The sequence below is a fragment of the Vipera berus genome (assembly GCF_964194415.1).
Source record: "Vipera berus genome assembly, chromosome: 1".
Taxonomy (NCBI): domain Eukaryota; kingdom Metazoa; phylum Chordata; class Lepidosauria; order Squamata; family Viperidae; genus Vipera; species Vipera berus.
In genome coordinates, this window is record NC_138202.1 from 253386671 (window position 1) to 253406546 (window position 19876).

Sequence of the window (19876 nt, forward strand, 5' to 3'; positions counted from 1 at the left end):
TACATCAGGTGCTTCTACATGGAGGATTTCTGACTACAGTTGAAAAAGCACTGTGCAGCTATTTTTTCTCTTCTGGAAAGAAAAATGACTAAAAAAGAATCGTAAATCAAGAAAATGGTGAAAAAGAGCAAAGTTCTCATAAATTCTATAAGTGAGTCTGGCTGACTGTACAATAAACAGTTTTTGAGAAGGAGCCAGAAACCACCTCTTGACAGCCCTTCAGCAAGATCAAGAAACAAAAGTAGCAAAAGTTCCAGGAATACCCTTTATTGTTGTAGAGTAAATTATGGAATCTTAAAAGCTTAAAAGCTACTCTGTCTTATACTAAACAACACTGAGGTAGTGTTTGAATCTTTCCTGCTTCCTTTTTTACTCAGCCTGGCTAACCCAAGGCCACGTTTGCACACTTTCCTTCTGTACAGCCATCCATCTTTCATACAGATCTCATGGCCACAGAGCTATTGTTTAGTTTACTGATTAAGACAAGCATGCATTTAACAATGCTATTTACAACAGTGTCATCCCTACCCACTCACTCCTTAATTGACAAGGAATTTTAATTTCTCAGAGTAGCAGAGATTCAGACAGGAAGGAGAGCTGCATCCCACTCTTCTAGTTCCCTTGCTTAAAATTGATGCTTTCCCTCTTTTCAGAATTCAGCAGAAGAAGAAGTGGATCAGGTTGTTCCATTTTAGGAAATGAGTAATGGGGATATCTATGTGTTGTGCAGCCTCTAATCTTGCACCCAATCTTCTTCTCCAAATTAGAACTGAGCCTGCCCTAATAAAGGTAATCATTCTGAGAGATGTGCCACAACAAGATGAGATCATTTCTCCCCCCCCCAATGCTGATCATATGACTAATTCAGGTTTCAACAATTATGAGTTATAGTAGCTGCCTTTGAGCAAAGAAAGGGAGTTGAGAAAAATGTAGTTTTTCCTTCCTTACCACATATATGCAGTTTGAGATCATCAATCATATTAAAGCATGCTTTGCTTTAGTTTACTGAAGAAATTACAGTATCTGCTGTCCACAAGACGGAGGCTGATGTCTCTGGAAGGGACATGGTCTACAGCACGGATCTCACGTGACGTGTCGTGATGTATCTTGACTTTTTTTGCATTGCTGGAGCTGGGGTGGGCACAGCCTCTGTATGATGCAACCTGCCTGCAGTTTGACAGCCGTGGTCTACAGTGTCTAAAGTAGGAATCTCTTGCTTTAATTTCAGTGTCTATTCTTATATCCCTAAATGGATTTTTATAACTAGGCTGCAATATCTTAAGGGCTACAGAGTACCTGTGATTTATTGAAAAGGCACAATACTGCACAGTAGGTGGTTTATAAGTCATCATTTCAAAATCACAGTGGTTGGCATAGTACAATATGCTAAGCCAAAACCAAGCAACTTAAATGATGGGTTACTACAGGTTTGTTGGTTAATTCCTGCAACTTAAATGCCACTTCATTTTTAGAGACTGGGTGACTTCCAGTATTAATATTAATATTATATATGAACTAGAATTTACTCAAACGTATCTATTGAAAAGCCACCTTGGAAGAAAGATCACAAGTCACCAAAACCCCATTATTATGTTAGCTTCTTGCTAAATTTGCTATATATGCTAGTTGACTGTGATAACATGGAGAAATGCTTAATTCAAAGTATTTCTATCGTACAGAATATAGAGCAATGTACAGAATATAGAGCAAAAGAGCAAAATATCAGGAAGAGGTAGCTACAAAACAATGACATTCTGGCAGAACTTGCTGATGGATACTGTTAGCTTTCTTTTTTTAATATTTATTGCTGTTTCTTGGCATACATTCCCCATTTCTTCTTTCCCTCTGGTTTTCCACTCCACATGGCAAACCTGAGCAGAACAGATGTCCTTTTTGACATTTCCATGTATTACATTCCCATGTGTATATGGTGTTTATATGTTCAAATGTGAGAGAATTAAAATAGAAAAGGAATATGAAAGAAACTAAATGTACGTTATACTCTAAAAGATGCTGAAAGGTTGGTATTTACTTATCAAAACATATCAAATCAAAATTCTGTCAAGTTATCAAGGGCTTGTAAGCCGCCCTGAGTCTTCGGAGAAGGGCGGGATATAAATGGAATTAAAATAAAAATAAAAACAAGAGTGAGAAAGGGAGAAGTGTAAGATCAGAGGAAAGGCTCAGATATTGACAGGAAACTACAGCAGAAAAGCTAGTCCCACTTTACTCTGCCTTGGCTAGGCCTACCTTGGATCAGCATGTCTAAAAAAAGACATTAACAAATTGGAGCAAGTTTAGAAGAGATTACCAAGATGCTGGGGAAAAAACTATGAGAATCAATAAATGTGATATATTTAGCGTGCAAAAGAAAAGATTGGGGGAAATTATGGCAACAGTCTTCCAAAATCTAAGGACTTATACTATAGAGCAGACATGTCAAACTTGTGATGTTGTGTGACGTCGCGAGATGTATCGGGACTATTTTGCCATTGCTGGCAATGGGGTGGGCATGGCTTCCAGATGGCGTGTCCGGCCCGTGGGCCCGCAGTTTGACACTCCTGCTATAGAGAAAGGAATAGAGTTATTTTCTGTTACCCTGGAGGCAGGACAAGAACAAATAGGTTACAAATTATAGGGAAATAAATTCATGGTAGATACTGTAAGAGCTGACAATCAGTGAAATAGCTACCCCGTGGAGCTGAAAACGAAATATTCAACACTCAAGTCTACTTAAGGTCTGACTTTATATATAGGTCAGATGTTGTAGATACTGAACTTTTCTTGGGTAGCTCAAAGATATTTTTTTAATTCTGTTCATTTACATAAAAATAAAAATATAAAAATGTTTTACATAAAATAAGTAAAAATACTTCATTTATTTTTTTCTGCATCCTACTAAAGAAACACAAGGATACACTCTGATTTTGTTGATTCTGCCAATTCAAGAGAAATAAATTCTGCTGAGGCCTTACTTTCTGAATAGCTTAGATATTTTATAAGTAAAGTAGAATGTTAAATATCTATTTAACAGGTATCCAAATGCTTAATATGCATAAACAATCTAATTCTATACAGATTTATCTGGAGTCTTATTGTATCTTTATACAAAGAAGAGTTATATATCTGTGTTAGTCAGTGTAGCAATATGCTACATTTAATAAAGTAAAAATATTAGTATGTAATTTAAATTTGACAAACCTCAATAAGTTAAAAATCTTCTTGAGGAGTGCTGGGTTCTTTCTTATTGTCATTCTGTCTCATTCAAATTACAGATTGTGATGTATAGCGTATGACGTTTGTACAAACAAATTTAAGATGCTCAGTGGTCTCAAGAAGTATTCAAATCACTAACACCTTAATTTCACGTACTATTAGGTGTTAAAGAAGCTAAATCCTTCTTCATCATCTTCTATTAAATGTGCAAATGAAATATAACAAGATAAGTACTTTAGTAGACCTATTAGGAAATATTTTGCAATAATTTGCCTTAGTGACTTTAAGGATGCTGCTTTACAGGTCATGAGTATAAAAGTGCTATCCCTGAATACATGGTATAATGGATAGCTGAATGATAATCGGATGCAATTACAGCGTCTATATTGATGTCTATAAAGACACAAAAGTGCATTTTCCTTAATCACACACTATAAACCTGTCAGATGATTACTTAAGATTGAATCCAACTGTTACCATATGGAATCATCAAAGAGTTACTAAAAACAATAAATTTAAAATATGATGCAATCATTTGTGCATGCACTAAAAACAGTAATGGTACAATGAGTTACAAAGATAATAACAACTAACAAAGGTTTTATTATTATGTTTATATTTATGCACTACTTTAATCCAGAGTGATTTATTTAGATTGGAAATATTATGGCAGAAATATCTCAAACCTCTTTTTAATAAATTGCAATGAATTAAAATATATTATATAATATATATTAATATTAACTATGTTATGTAATTAAGTGAATGCAACCTATAGAGAATAGCTGAAGATATGAGACAGTAGTTTGCCTTGTGTTATCCAGACTATGGGAAAAATGAGATTTTAGCTGATTTTCTTTGCTCATAAATCTCATACTTCCCATTATTTCCATGGTTTCGCTCACATTAAAACAATTACATTTACCTCTTTTCTAACTTTCAGAACACATGGTTGATCTTCAGAGTCTTTTCCTATTTGATGTTCTTCGAAGTATAGACCACAGTTAATAAACCAGAGTTGGAAGGGGCCACTGAAGCTAACTTTCTGCTTAGTAGGAATCCAGGCTAAAACATTACAGATAGATGCTGCCCAGTCTCTGCTTGAGCATATTAAGTGACGGAGCATTCATCTAAAAGCTTTCTTGTTGATTAATTTACTACAAAATGTATAGATCACTTTATTCTCTCTTGCTTGATTTAGGTATGTATATGGGCAAGTTTTTATAATCTTTCCCAAGTGAAATCCATTATTCTGTGCCCTATTCTCTAAGGCAGAGTTGTCAAACTCGCAACGTCTCACAACTTTTTTGCCATTGCCGGCAGTGGGGTGGGCGCGGTTTCACTATGGTGCATCCGGCCGGTGGGCCGGCAGTTTGAACCCCTGCTCTTAGGTGACAGAGAATAGCTTGCAGCTTTTTTTCTATGAGATATTCTGTCAGTTTCTCAAAGAGTGCCATCATATCCCTCTTCAGTCTTTACGGCTAAACCTCCCCAGATCTTTTAATCTTTCATTAAAGGATTTACAACATCTTCTAATCTCTTAGTTATTTTTGTTGGCTTTTTCAATTTGTTCCAGTTTATCTGAATCCTCCTTAATGAACGGAGGTGGGGCTTCATCAATGCAAAATAAAATGGAATTATTCCTGTGGTGCAACGTTAAATTCTAGCTGTTCTTAGTTAGTAAACAACCACTGCTGATTATTTTTACACTTTTATTGCCAAGCCCATTCCTTACCTCTTACTGCTTTGCATTTGTCTCTGTTAAATTTCATTTTGTTAATCTTAGCCTTATTTCTCTAGTTTATTGATATCATTATGATTTTTATTTCTGTGTTTTAAAGTACTTTGTGTCACTTGTACATTTCTCATATCATCCAACTCATTAATAAAAGCATTTAAGTGTAGGGGATCCAAGACAGAATCAGCTAACAGTCCACTTAATATTTCACTCTAGTTTGATGAAGAAACTATGGGAAACACTTCCCCGGGCATGATTTCCAAGGAAATTGGAAATTTAATTGTTATTCCACCCAGCCCGATCTTATATAATAGTTGTTTAATGCAGGGCTTTTCAACTTTTTCACCCATTGTACCACTTTTAGGATATGGCAACATCCGAGTACCACCAGTCGCCTAGCAAGGTGTCAAAAACTTGATGACCCCCCCAAAAAAAAACCAAAGGAAAAAAGTGAAGTACGGATAGTCCTTGACTTACAACAGTTCGCTTAGTGACTGTTCGAAGTTACAGTGGCACTGAAAAAAGTGCCCCCCATGCCACAGCCAAGGAAGACACCTGCCTGCCTGCCTGGCGGCGCTCTTTCTCCTGTTCAAGGTTTTCATTGTTGTGAGCATTTCTGTTGAGGATTGACAGTGGGGGTGGGGTGGGGAGTGTTTGGTTTTTATTTCCCCCCCTCTGCTGGGTGGTTGCAGCAGGTTTTGGTCACTTCACATGACCCTGGGACACTGTGACCATCATAAATATGAATCAGTTGTCAAGCATTTGAATGTAAATCACAAGACCCTGGAGATGCTGCAACATTCCAGCTGATCGGTGCTTCTTCTGGGCTCAGAAGCACCAGGATCAGCGCTGAGCTCCAGCTGGAGCCTGGCACTGATCCTGGCGCTTTCGCTGAGCCCTGACAGCCCTGCAGCTCCAGTCATCTCTCTCTCAGGCTTGTGTGGTACTGCCACCAGTTCAGCTCATTCCCCTCCCCCGCTACCACTTTTCTAGGATGGTCGCGTACCACCTGCCAGGTGCCAATGTACCACAGGTGGTACCCGTACCACTGGTTGAAAAGCCCTGGTTTAATGTTCTCATAATAAGAGAGGTCTCTCCAATTCCCTCCAAATTTGGGATAAGATTATCTTGCCAAGTAATGTTCTTACAAATCCATGCTGAACTGTGGTGAGTGGTATGTTGTTTTTAAAGTGATGGTTGAGTGAAAATGTCTAGGATAAGGGTGTCAAACTGCCGGCCTGCAGGCTGGATGCGTCATGCCGAAACCACGCCCACCCCATAGCCAGCAATGGAAAAAAGTCACGATACATCGCAACATGTCACGTGATGTTGCGAGTTTGACACTCCAGGTCTAGAATTTTTTGAAATGTCATTAGATTGTCAAACAGATTAATCTGCAGTTGTCTGGACCCTCTCTTTACTAAATTTCTGAATTTAGATGTGTACAACGACAAAGGTTCAGTCAGACCATTATCAAGATGCAGTTTATCTGGTTGGGGATATAATTTTATTCAGAGTAAATAGGCATTCCCTGACCATGTTTCCCAAATTTCTATTGTCTGCCTTCATCCTGCTCTTCATAGTTATGTGAAAAATATATAATATTGTTGAAGAAGACATTCAAAAAAGGAGTCCAATAGCTTTGATTTTTATTTTGTTAGCTGATTGCATTTTGTCCTCTTCACTGATCAATTGCTATATTGATCCTTTTCATTACTGGCATTTTCACATCTCAAGAAAGCTCTTTTGTTAGGGATTTGCAGCTTTTTGGATGTAAAGTGGAAAATACATCCAATAAGGGATGATGGTGCCTCCTTAAACAAGCCATGACTTTTTCTGAGTTCCCATAACATGGATATTTTCTTCTATCTTGTATATCCCTTTTCATCTGAATAATACAATTTCATTCATATCTACTAAAAGAAATATTTTCCTAGGAATAATTATCCCCAGTATTTAATATTAATAATCTGGAGAATAAATTTATTATTTTATTTTATTTGTCATATTCTAAATTCTTAAGTACCCAGGATAGTTATCATACTACTGTATTATTTGTACACATCTACCTAATGGCTGTCAGTAATAATTTAAAAGACTCAAAATTTTTGCATATTTCAGATAACGAACTTTCCACTATGTGTGCACCTTTATTAAACATAAAGTGCAGGAGTGCTAAACATCTTCTGTGCTTCAAGTTCTTTGCTGTCAGTTTATCCATTGAACCTGCTCTTTTGTTCTCCTGTGTACATGGATTTTTTTTCTTCCTATCAGCTCCTATTGTAGCACCTCGTTGTTTGACTTGATAAAGCTGCATCCTTTCTTACTAAGATTTCTTTACTCTCTACTCCAGTGCTGATCTTTTTTCAAGCACTATTTCAGGAGTATATTAATTGCAAACATCTGTCAGGCCATTTTTAGGTAGAAATACAAACATGATGCAGGGATTGCTGGTCAGTTATTATAAGGTCTGTACATCTTCACTTCTGTTTTTTAAGATAATAACAGTAAAAAGGCTTTTTTTCTGGTTCCCTCATTAAGATCCCAGGAGCATATTAACAATACAGAATGAAAAAGTAGATGGGGACTTTTCTCTTGAAATGTCTTGCTGAATTCCACCGTCTAACATCTTTGAGCTCATTCTGAAAACTTACTCAGTTTTAGAAATCTCAATTTCCCAGTATGGTTCTGGTGTTAGCTATGGAAATATGAGAGTTGTAATCCAGTATATCTGGACATAGCCTGGTGGGAGAAGGTTGCTGCTATACAAATATCTGGTCCATTGAGATGAAAGAAATGTACAGTAATATTAATCTTCTTCACTCACATATTAATCACAGCCTACTAAATACAATGCATTCTCCAATTAGATAAAAATGAGAATATGGAGGCTAATGACAATAAATCAGTTTCTGACAACATCCCTGATGAACTAAATATCTAATAATTATCCAATTGATTTTACTTAACACTATGAAGTCACACATAGCTAGTTTTCTTTCTCTGTCTTTCTTTCTCTTTCTTATATTATACCAGAGATTCACATTTATTCACGAAGAATAAAAATTACTGGAGTAGAAATAATGTCACTTAAGAATTAATGGATCAGATCTGTCTTACAGATTTATCATTTCATATGAGGTCAATGAATTTATGGTACAAATGGCTATATCCCCAAGGTAATAAAATGGAGCAAAATTATTCATTTTACTTCTGACTAATATTATGCTCAGAGTAATTACAGATTTCTCCTAAGAGCTCATTCTGATTCCTTAAGTTGTGACAGATTGAACATATATCTTTCAGTTCAATAAAACAACATTTTGCTATCTGTAAAATATACAGCATGTGATCTATTTTAAGAAGTAATTTGCATGCTGAGTAAATTCTGCTGGTTAAAATTCTACCACATTCCATCCCAAATTAAGACTAAAATCTTAGGACTTGTTTTTCCTTAGTGTTTTAAAAAAATATTTTCCTTTGATTGCATGTGTGACCATTTTTTCTTATATTATTTCATTATAATTTTAACAGGGCATGCTTTTAAACCCATTTCCTATTTATTTGAAATAAATAGAGATTTACTTCTCCGTAAACATATATCAGTGCTATGCTTTCTGAAGGGAACACTCTATTTAATTCTAGCAAATGATTAGTTGAATAATTTAACTAATTCAAATCAGTTTGAATTCTAGCAAATTATTCTACAAGTTTTGTTAACAGGATACCCTTGAGATTAGTTGTTGTAAGATCAAATTAATATTATTAAATTATGTTTTATCAAAAGTGAAATACTCATTCAGAGGAATGGGGTGATAAGATGAGCTGTAGCTAAGTCGCTTGGCATGTACCAGTCTGCCGCCTCCTCCTCCTCCTCCTCCTCCTCTTCCTCTTCTTCTTCCCTACCACTATTATATGTAGATAATCTGAATTAGATTCACAATCGAAGACTGGTGGGAATTTAATAATTCAAGTCCTAACTAAGACCTAAGAATTATTAAGGTGGTTTTGAAGAATCTTGGCAGTTCCAAGCAGGATGGGGTTTTTTATGTTTCTTTTGGATTTATTTATTTATTTATTTTGTAAAATTAGGGTGTTCAGATCTGATAAATTCAGTATTTCCAGATATCAAAGAACCCCTTTAGGTATCACTCTAAGGGTTCCAATCATGATTGATATAATAACAGGTTTCTTTTTTATAAGCATTCAACAAATCTTCATATTTTGTCATTTTTCCAATTGTTTTTCCTTATTAGTTATTTCCTTATTGTTTTTCCTTATTGCTGTTGGTCGCACAGTCAGCTGGGTGTTCAGACTGGATTTGGCATTTTTGTCTGCCTATCAATTCCTTCCTAAGATCCTGGGATGGGTAGATCTTGATGTTTAATGGTGTTAGAGGTATTGTTGCAGGATGTAAGCTGTTCTAAGTAAAGCTGCCTTTTGCAACTGACTGATGGTGAATTTGTCATTATTATTATTATTATTATTATTATTATTATTATTATTATTATTATTATTATTATTATTATTATTATTATTTACATAATAATATGACATCATAGCTGCCAGTTCACTAGCTGCCATTTGCCTTCATATGCATCAAGTTCTTCTCAGAACTTAGGATGTCATAATGTATCATCAGCATGGTATATGTGTGGATCCAAGCAATCTGGCCTTTTCTAACTGACAGATGGAAATTTTGTCAACACACAGATTTGCCATTCAAGAGTTTTTGGTATGATACCCAGTGTGCTGAAACCACTGGGACAACTATGGCTGGTTTACGCCATAAACTTTCATCTTTGATTTTCAGATCTTGATACTTTGCGATCTTCTCCAATTCTTTTGGTATTGCCACATTAATTATCCACAGTTTCTTCTTTTCAACTACAGTTAAATCTGGTGTATTATGTGCCAAACTTTTATCAGTTTTTTTTTTATTTTTTTTTATTTTTTATTAAAAAGTTTTACAATACATTTTATCTTTAGCAAACCAAAAAAGAAAAAAAAAACCTCCCAACCCCCTCCCCCCCACCCTCTTCCCCCTCCCCCCCCCTCCCCAACCCCTCCCTCCCTTTCCCCTCCCCCCCCCGGCTTCCCAGAGCAAAATACAGGGTATAAAAATACAATCATAATCACTTACGCAAACAATCCTAAACTATTTAAACTACCGAACTTTAACTCATATAAGAAAACTCCAAACATATATATATATATATATATATATATATATATATATATATATATATATATATATATATATATATATATATATATATATATATATATATATATATATATATATATATATATATATATATATATATATATATATATATATATATATATATATATATATCATATCAATAATTATACAAATACAAAATAATACTTTCCAATCTAATACCAAAACACAGGGTATAAAAATACAAACAAACAATCATGATCTAACTTACGCAAACAATCCTAAGCTATTCAAACTATCAAACTTTAACTCATATAGGTAAATTCCAAACATACATATATATATCATATCAATGATTATTCAAATACAAAATAATACCTTAAATTCATATTATCCTAATATATTATACAAATTAAAATACCATAGATTACTTCCAAACTTAAAATTTTTTTTATATAATCACATCATTCTTATATTCTTATATTCTATTACCTACTCCAATATTGCCCATAAAAGTATTACAAATTAATTTCAATCACACATAAAACAATTTATATCAGTTTTATAAAACTATTCTTCTATCCAACTAGACTTTAACATACTAAAACCAAATTAATACAACCTTTCCTTCTCCTAATATATTATACAACTTAAAATACCATACACTACCTTCCAGGCTTAAAACTTTCCATCCAAATAACAAAGCATAACCTACAGAATATCAATAAACACTACTACAAATCTTCCCAATTAAATTTTCATAATCATCTTCAAACTAAAGCAACACAAAATATTATATAATTATTTTATAAGGGTGAAAAATGAATCCCCACATACTTAATCCTTCTAGCATCCTTATTACATTATTATCTCTTGCAATTATGCAACTAAATCCTCAGGTTTGCTTCATTCTTCCAGAAACAGCACACCTCTTCCAATTTCTGGCCTTCTCCCGTGGTGATGAAATTTGACCCACTCCTGTAACTTTCACATCTGTCTGCGTTAACCCTTCAACATCTTGTGGATTCTCTCTGGAACGTTGAGGCTCTCTGTCACCTTTTTTCTTTGTAGACTCCAAAGACGATATGGGGACTGCTTTTAAAACATTACTGTAAAAGTCACGTGCCTGAACCACCGTGGTAAGACAATGCCTCGTACCTTCATGAGTCACCACCATCCCCTCTGGTATTTGCCATCTAAACTTAATATCACGTCGTCTCAATTCTTGTGTCAAAAAGGCAAATTCCTTCCTTTTTCTTAAAATTCTTGCAGGAATCTCTTTTAAAATCAAAACTTTTTGCTCATCCATTACAAAATCAATATTATAGGAGGCCTGGATAACTTCATTTCTAATCTTTCTCTTTGTGAAATAAATCACCACATCTCTGGGTAATTTCCTTTGTCTTGCAGTCCACGAATTAACACGGAAGATTTTATCTATATCTTCCATTATTTCATCTGCTGGTTGCTCCAACACCCCTTCCAAAACCCCAGAAACCATTTTCGTCAAATTTTCCTTAGGATTTTCTTTTAGGCCTCTGATTCTCAAAGCAAGCTCCATCTGAAAATACTGTGTCGAAATCAAATCATAATCCATTTTCAGTTTCTGTCATTTTGGCTTCCATTCTAGTATCATTTTGAACAAGATCTTCCACTTTTTCATCCAAAATCTCAATGCTTTTAGCCAGATTTAACGTTGCAGATGTGATGTCTGCTCTCATTTCTGCTAATTTCTCTGTAAACTTCTCCTCCAACTTTTTCTTCATTATCTCAACAAATTGTTGCATTTGCTTTTCCATAGCTTCTTGGAGCAAACTCTGCAAATCTTTTACTGTAAAAGCTGATACAGATTCAGATGCAGAGGACAATAAAGTTTTCACCGAAGACTGCTGCCTCAGGGCAGGAACTTTAGAAGATATAGTCGCCATTTTCACCCTCTATTGTTAACTACTCACTTTCACATGCAGATTCAGCAAAGTCCATTGAGTTAAAGATCAAAACATCATCTTCACCAAAATCTCCTGCATCGCTCTGCCTGCGTCCTCTTTCTCATAAGCTCTTCCTTGCTAGTAGGGATGGTTGCGAACACCCTGTTCTGCTCCAAAAAACCTGGAGCAGAGACGCCTTGCAGTCCGGAGCATGCCCAGGCTTCGGGGGGGCTCAATCCTTCCGCCACCAAAACTCTAAGTTCTGGCGGCCCCGGAGAGCTCTACCCCTACCTGGACGCTCACCCCCTCCTCTTCTCCCGAGGTGGGAGCTTCCAAGCCGCCGAACAGCTGATCGACGCTGTTTTCGGCGGCTCTACGGAGCTGCGAGGCTGACAGCCAAGAAATGGCTGCCTCCGGCGTCGCCTTGCCATCCGGAAGCCCCAAACTTTTATCAGTTTGTATTGAAAAATCCCACCATATTTTAGCTTGTTTGTTTTCGATTGCTTTTTCAACTCTTATGTTCCCACCCATATTTCATTACTGGCACATGATACTTTTTACAGATGTTCCAGTGAATTATTTTGGCAAATGTGTAATGTCATTGTTTATCATCAGTTTGTGCAATCTTGTTATATGAGCTGCATCTATGAACTAAAGTACTGTTTCTTCTGCTTCTTTCCACAATCTGCACTTCGAATCATCTGATGGTTTTTCAATTCTGGCCCCATTGATCACAACTCAGCGAGATATTTAGATTTGATTTCATATTTTTATCCATCTATCAAGTCCTTTCCTAGGACCTGGGATAGGCAGATGTTGTTTGATGGTGTTAAAGGGTATCATTGCAAGAGCTAACCTGTCCCAAGTAAAGCTGCCTTTTGCATTTGTCTGAGAATAATTTTATTAATGCTGATAGTGTTCAAGTGATGATCCAGATATTTTGGGATTGGACCCAAGGCGCCTATTATTATTGCAACTATTTTTGAGGTTTTTTTGCCATAATCATTCTACTTCTCTTTGTAGGTCTTTGTATTTTTTTATCCAGTTTTATCTCTTCTATTCTGCTGTCTCCAAGTATTGCAACATCCACTATCCAGACTGTTTTGTTTCTCTTATCAAAAATTGTTCAGTCTGGGGTGTTACGTGGCAGGTGCTTTCTGTTTGAATTCTAAAATCCCAGATCACTTTAGCTTCTTCATTTTCTATGATTTTGTCTATTTTGTGGTCCCACCAGTTCTTCCTTGCAGGCAAATACTATTTTTTGCAAATATTCCAATGCACTATTGTTGCTATTTTGTCACGCCATTGCTTGTAGTCAGTCTGTGTGATCTTCTTGCAGTAGCTAACTATGCAATGCACTATTTCTTTAACTTCTTTGCAGAGGCGGCATTTGCTATCTGCTGCTGTCATCTCAATTCTGGCTTTGTATGTATTTGTTCTGAAAATTTGGTCTTGTGCAGGCAGAATTCGTCCCTCTGTTTCTTTCTTAATCTTTCCTTCTCTTAGCTATTGCCAGATCTTGTTGTTATCTGCTTCGCCTGCTAGGTTTTTTGTGTTTGCTTGTGTTTTGTGTGTGTGTGTGTGTGTTGCACTGGCCATGTAAGATTTTGCCTTGCTGTGTCTCTTTTCCATTCTTCTGGTCTTTCTTGTCGACCAGTTTAGTCACTCCAGTATTCAATAAGCCTTCATGGTGTACTAGCTTCAGTGCATCTTCTTCGTTGTCCTTCCAATGCTTTTTTCTTCTTCTTCAACTGTATGGTGTAGTTGCAACTTTCCATGCCCGCCTATGCTTCTTGGTAAGTAGAGTTTGTCAACATTGCTGTGTGGATAAAGGATATGATTCATTATCATTATTTTTCTAGTCTTCCTATCCAGATTTAGTTTTGCCTCCACTTGCTTTTTCTACCTTTTAAATCATTGCTTTACAGAAAGTGTAAATGAAAGCCTTTTGTGTGTTCTAAACTATTGCCACTGCTTATTTTACATATAAATTAATAAGTTTTAATACTTCCTAAACTTTCCTTTCTCCTGGCATCAGTGAGTTTTCTGAATACCTCCATCCCCATTAAATAAATGTGTTATTTAATTGTAGGATTTTGCAGTCCCACCACTCTCCCTCCCTCTGATCTATATAGTTAAAAATATTGGGCAAAAATTTCCAAAAAAAGGTTTGCTCTAAAATTGAGCGAAGAGCACTTAGATTTTATGTTAAAGTGTTAGCCTCAGAACAGCTAACCAAGAGGGGCAAATTGACTGGATTCACTGTGGATGTGGAAAAATCGTGAGATGAAAGCAACAAAAAAAAAGCATTGGACCCTCAAAAGTGGCTGGCCAACTGTAAAACTGCTTTAATTAGCAGCAGCAAAAGAATAGGTTTGGGAACACAGTTCTTCAAGCAACAAAACATGGACAAATAATTGCAAATGTTGAGGTAAAACTAATTCACAGGAGGTTGAGGTCTGAGCCCGTTTGTCTCCTGTAACATCAAGATAATTTAAACCAGACATGTCAAACACAAGGCCCGGGGGCCGAATCCGGCCCGCAAAGTGGTTTCATGTGGCCCGTGAAGCCATCCTGGAAACAGTGAGGGAACGGCCCCCACTGCCTTGGCCCTGGCCCAGAGACCCTCCTTCTGCCAGAGACCCTCAGATCTGTCCCACTCCTGCCCAGGCCCCCATAGGCACCCTTGATGCGAACGATGTAGAGCTGGCCATGCCCACCCAGTAGGCCATATGCACTCTAGCCACGCCCACCCAATAGGCCACGCCCACCCAGGTCACACCCACCCGGCCCCCTGAGGGCAACCGCAATGCTGATGCGGCCCTCAATGAAATTGAGTTTGACACCCCTGATAAACTAACGAATTACTTGTTCTTGATGCCACCAATTGCTCAGATGTGTTTTCATACACACTGCAATAAGCTGATTCAAAAGAGACACATGCTAGAAAATTCTGATTTGTTACAAGGAGTAAACATCAGTGACCACCCTGGATGAGGAAGTATATGATAAATGCCCATTGAACTAAATTAATTTAAAAAGGCTTGATTTATATGGGTTGTTTTCTGGCTTTTATTGAAATGCCAGTGAAATGCTCAACAAATGTTCAAGCTTTAAACAATTTAAGTGTTATCACTGAAAAATCAAGAATTGAACGTGACTAGTCAAATGCCCAGCATATGTTGTTTTCAATTTGTTTATATGGCAAATGATTATTAAATCTACATTATTTACTTTAATACTATCATTTTGTTATGGCATCATTTTGTGTATGTTTAAGATAAGGTTTTTCCAGTTCTGAATACTGTACAAAAGAAGTGCATTCTTGTACTTTTATCTCAATATACATAGCATGAAAAGAAAATCTTTGTAATATTATTAGAATGGAATGAATGACAAAAACCGAGACTGTCACTGTGTATAAAATCTGTTAAAAAAAAGGCACAAAAAATTCTGACATCTGTTGATCTGTTTATAGCTGTGGAAAGATTATTCATTTTAATTCTTGTTTAAAATGCCATATGAAGGAAAAGGCATTTGTGCAAACAAGAGTCATATTTGCATTGTAGATCATGTCTCTGCCATCTGTGAGAGCTGTTGGTGTTGCAGTATTGATGTGTTAATGAAATCATAATAATTTCTCTGAAGTAATGGATTCCAAAACCTAGAATGTCTAATTTTTTTGAACTTTGGTTTCTAGTGGTTTACAACTGGGAAAACCTTTCACAGCTTAATTAGTTCTGGAACCATAATTTATTTTTTTTTAAAAAATTGGCAGTATCTTTACCCCACAAAATAGTAGGAAGAAAGTAACTTGTATTCGGTACAGAAAGACTATCATCATAATAAGAGGTTTTGTCTTATTTTTTGAAAATTGGTGATATCAATTTTTGTCTGCCAAAAGTATATTCAAAAATGACTAGTTGAAAAATCACGGGCAAACAGCTTGGATAATCTTTCCAGCTTGTTAAAATATCACAGTTTCTGAATACTTGAAATTCATCCAGGTTGTATTATTATTTTCAACTTCATCGTTAGAACTCAAATTTAATGCTATATGATAGTTTTGCTTTTTGGATACAATGTAATACTATCCCAGTTGTTATTTATGGCACTTCAGTAATTTAAAATGTCAGGTTCCATTCTTGTACCATAGATGAGTTGCTTTCAGTTCTCAAAACTCATGGAGTCTTTTTCCAAGTGTTCCTTGATCTTATTTTTATAACTAGAGTTCAATTTGTCAGTCAAAATCCACATGACCAATTCAACTGTGCTTATGCATAAATACCATAATCTGAACCAAGGCCTATTATAGTCACTGATCTTAAGCTTCTTAATGTTATATTGGACTCTGACCATGCTTTATAATAAAATCTCCAAATTTATATGAAGTTTCAAAGTACAATTCTATACATGTTTACTCAAAAGTCTCAGTATGCTCAATAAAATTTACTTCCAGCTCCATTTTATTTAATACTTTTAATATTTTTGAAGTAGGGCAAATCCAAACAAAAATCACATGTGTTACTACATCTGTGTTGTAGATGTGGGGAGAAACCATGAGCCTGCAATCCTGCTTGTAGTTAACAAGCATTAAATCCTTTTGAATGGAATAGTTTCCTTTGAGCAAACCAATATAGGGTAGTTTTTTCTTAGGTCATGGCAGAGATAAGATCTGATGTGAGGATTTTCTGATTGATAAGACAGTCACTTTATATTTAGCAGTCCCACTAAATATACTACCTTATGCTTTAATTTAAGGATTTTTTAAAAATCTTTTTACAATCCTGTTCCTTTTCCAGAACATCATTTAGATGTGAATGTAGACACAAACATGCATACATGCACAGCACTATTATTTCCATTTTTTTAATGGTTCTCAGCACTGTGGGTGACAACTAGATTAAATATTATAAAAGTAAGTTGTGTGAAGGCATGTGTGTCTGTGTATATCTATATATACCTATATATACCTATATATACCTATATATACCTATATCTATATCTATCTATATATATATATACCTATATACAGATCAACTATATTTTGGGGTCATCGCATGCAAGTTTCATGAAATATATTTTTCTGGATAATTCAGATGTTTAAAAATCAGTTATCAAAAGTAAAAAAATACTTTTAATGCAAATGACATTATAAAAAAGAAATCACTTTTTTCTTACCTATTTTGATTTTGTTACTGTGTTGTAGGTGTGTGACTGGTGTAAGCACATAAGACACACAAAAGAGTATCTGGATTTTGGGGACGGGGAAAGAAGGCTTCAATTCTGCAGTGCAAAATGTCTCAATCAGTACAAAATGGACATTTTCTACAAAGAGACACAGGCCAATCTTCCAGCTGGACTCTGCAGCACATTACATCCTCCAGTAGAAAATAAAGCAGAAGGCACTGGGGTACAGCTGCTGACTCCAGATTCTTGGAATATATCGCTAGCAGATGCTCGGAGAAAGGCCCCATCCCCAGTGTCTGCAGCTGGCCAAATTCAAGGTCCTGGACCATCCATGTCTACCACTGCCTCTCCGTCTGATACTGCCAACTGCTCTGTCACTAAAATCCCAACACCGGTTCCCAAACCTATTCCCATCAATGAGAATCCAAATATTCCACCAGTTTCTGTTCAGCCACCTGCTGGTATTGTGCCTCCAATTGGTGTCCCACCTCGAAGTCCACCCATGGTGATGACAAACCGTGGACCAGTTCCCTTGCCCATATTCATGGAACAGCAAATTCTGCAGCAGATTCGTCCACCGTTTATTCGAGGGCCGCCTCATCACGCATCAAATCCAAATAGCCCTCTGTCCAATCCAATGATTCCTGGAATTGGCCCACCACCAGGTGGTCCTAGAAATATGGGACCCACTTCCAGCCCAATGCATAGGCCAATGCTGTCCCCTCATATCCATCCTCCAACAACTCCAACCATGCCTGGAAATCCTCCAGGCTTACTACCCCCTCCACCTCCAGGAGTTCCTTTGCCCAGCCTGCCTTTCCCTCCTGTAAGCATGATGCCAAATGGTCCCATGCCCATGCCACAGATGATGAACTTTGGTTTGCCATCTCTTGCCCCATTAGTGCCACCACCAACCCTCTTAGTGCCATATCCTGTTATCGTTCCGCTTCCTGTCCCAATCCCCATCCCAATCCCCATTCCTCACATCAATGATTCCAAGCCCCCAAATGGCTTCTCGAGCAATGGGGAAAGCTTCATTCCAAATACACCCAGCGACACAACAGGGCCTAAGCCAACAAGTAACTCTGTGTCCCCCAGGAATTCTAAACAAGGCCCTTCTAAGCCTTCTGATTCATCACCAAGCTGCTCAGGCCAGTCCTTAAATCAAACGCATGTGCATCAGCAGCACAGTAAAAGTGAAGTTGTTGATTTGACTGTGAGACCAAGTAGTCCTGTGAACAACAAGTTTGGTTTTCCTACAGTACTTCAGGGACCACAGGATGGTGTGATAGACTTAACTGTAGGTCACAGGTCTAGACTAAACAATGTTATCCACAGGGCTTTGTACGCTGAAGTCAAAGTTGAACACGAAGCTAGCAGTGTTGTAAATCTGACTTTGGGTAGCTCAGATAAAAGGAACTGCAGTGACTGCAGAAAAAATTGCAGCCCCACTGAAACAAAGACATTACCTGGTGGTGACCCACCTCACTGCGGCTCCCTCCCAGCTGCCTCTGGCACTCCAGAAAACGCTGCAGCTGCAGCCTGCAATGTCATTGTGAATGGCACAAAAGGCCCCGAGATTTCTAAGAACTCCGAAACACCCCAAGAGCAAAAAAAGACTCAGCTTCAACCTTGTTTGCTGGAGGAGCTGCCAGTGAGTGAGCTGGAATCCGTTAAGGAGAATAACTGTACATCAAACTGTCGCCGGGAAGGAGAGTCTGGTAAGAAGACAGGGGAAGAATCTCTGTTTGGGGGAGACAAACAAGACCCCAACCTTAACAATCCGGCTGATGAGGATCATGCATATGCTTTGCGGATGCTACCCAAAGCAGGCTGCGTCATCCAGCCTGTGCCCAGACCAGCGGAAAAGACTGCAATTGGACCCTGCATTATTTCAACGCCAATTCTCAGCACAGGGCCAGAAGATCTAGAGCCACCACTGAAAAGGAGGTGTCTCCGAATTCGAAATCAGAATAAGTAAAGGTTTGTGTAATCCCTAAAGTCTTCTGTGTGAGTAGAATTGATACCGATATGTTCAGGTAGGCTAATGACATAAGGAGGTTGCCGTTTGAGAAACAGGGGGAAAGATTCAAGTTAATCAACTCATTCCCTTAAATTCATTACATGTGTCTTGTGTTTGTCATGCAACATTTTTTGTACTTGTTTCACACACATCAGCAGGGTCTGTTTCTTTATCTCATGGAGTATTCTGTTACAACTCTGGCAAAGAAATGTTAGTGAGATATCTAGGATAACTGAAAAGTCCTTTGCAATGTTAGTTTTTAAGATCAGGAAATCAACCTGGTCTCCAGGGCTAAGTCATCTGTGAAACGGCAATTTGGGACTTGTGGGTTCAATTATCACCACACATTTTAAGATAACTTTAGGAAGAATAATTCTAAAACTTAGAATTACGTGAAATGTAAAAGCATGCCTTTTTAACCTTTATCAAATACTTTCTGAAACATACCATTTTTAAAGTAGTCGAATTAACACTTTCATGACTTTCCACAAGTTTTGTTGGAGTGGAGATAAAAGTGCAGATGCTGCTTATTAGTTTGATTCTTAACTATTGAATCACAGTGCAGTGGGATCACTTCTCCATAACATTTTCTATTT

At 37.0% G+C, this 19876-nt stretch overlaps 1 protein-coding gene across 1 annotated transcript in view; it reads left to right on the top strand.

Moving 5' to 3' along the window:
• SOBP (sine oculis binding protein homolog) overlaps positions 1–19238 on the top strand; it is a gene marked incomplete at its 3' end in the record, with an annotated part of 163819 nt that extends 144581 nt beyond the window's left edge. The window contains exon 6 of the mRNA XM_081329155.1: positions 17277–19238. Coding sequence (XP_081185281.1) covers positions 17277–19238 — 1962 coding nt within the window. The remainder of the gene's footprint in view (positions 1–17276) is intronic.
• Between the last annotated feature and the right edge of the window lie 638 nt (positions 19239–19876).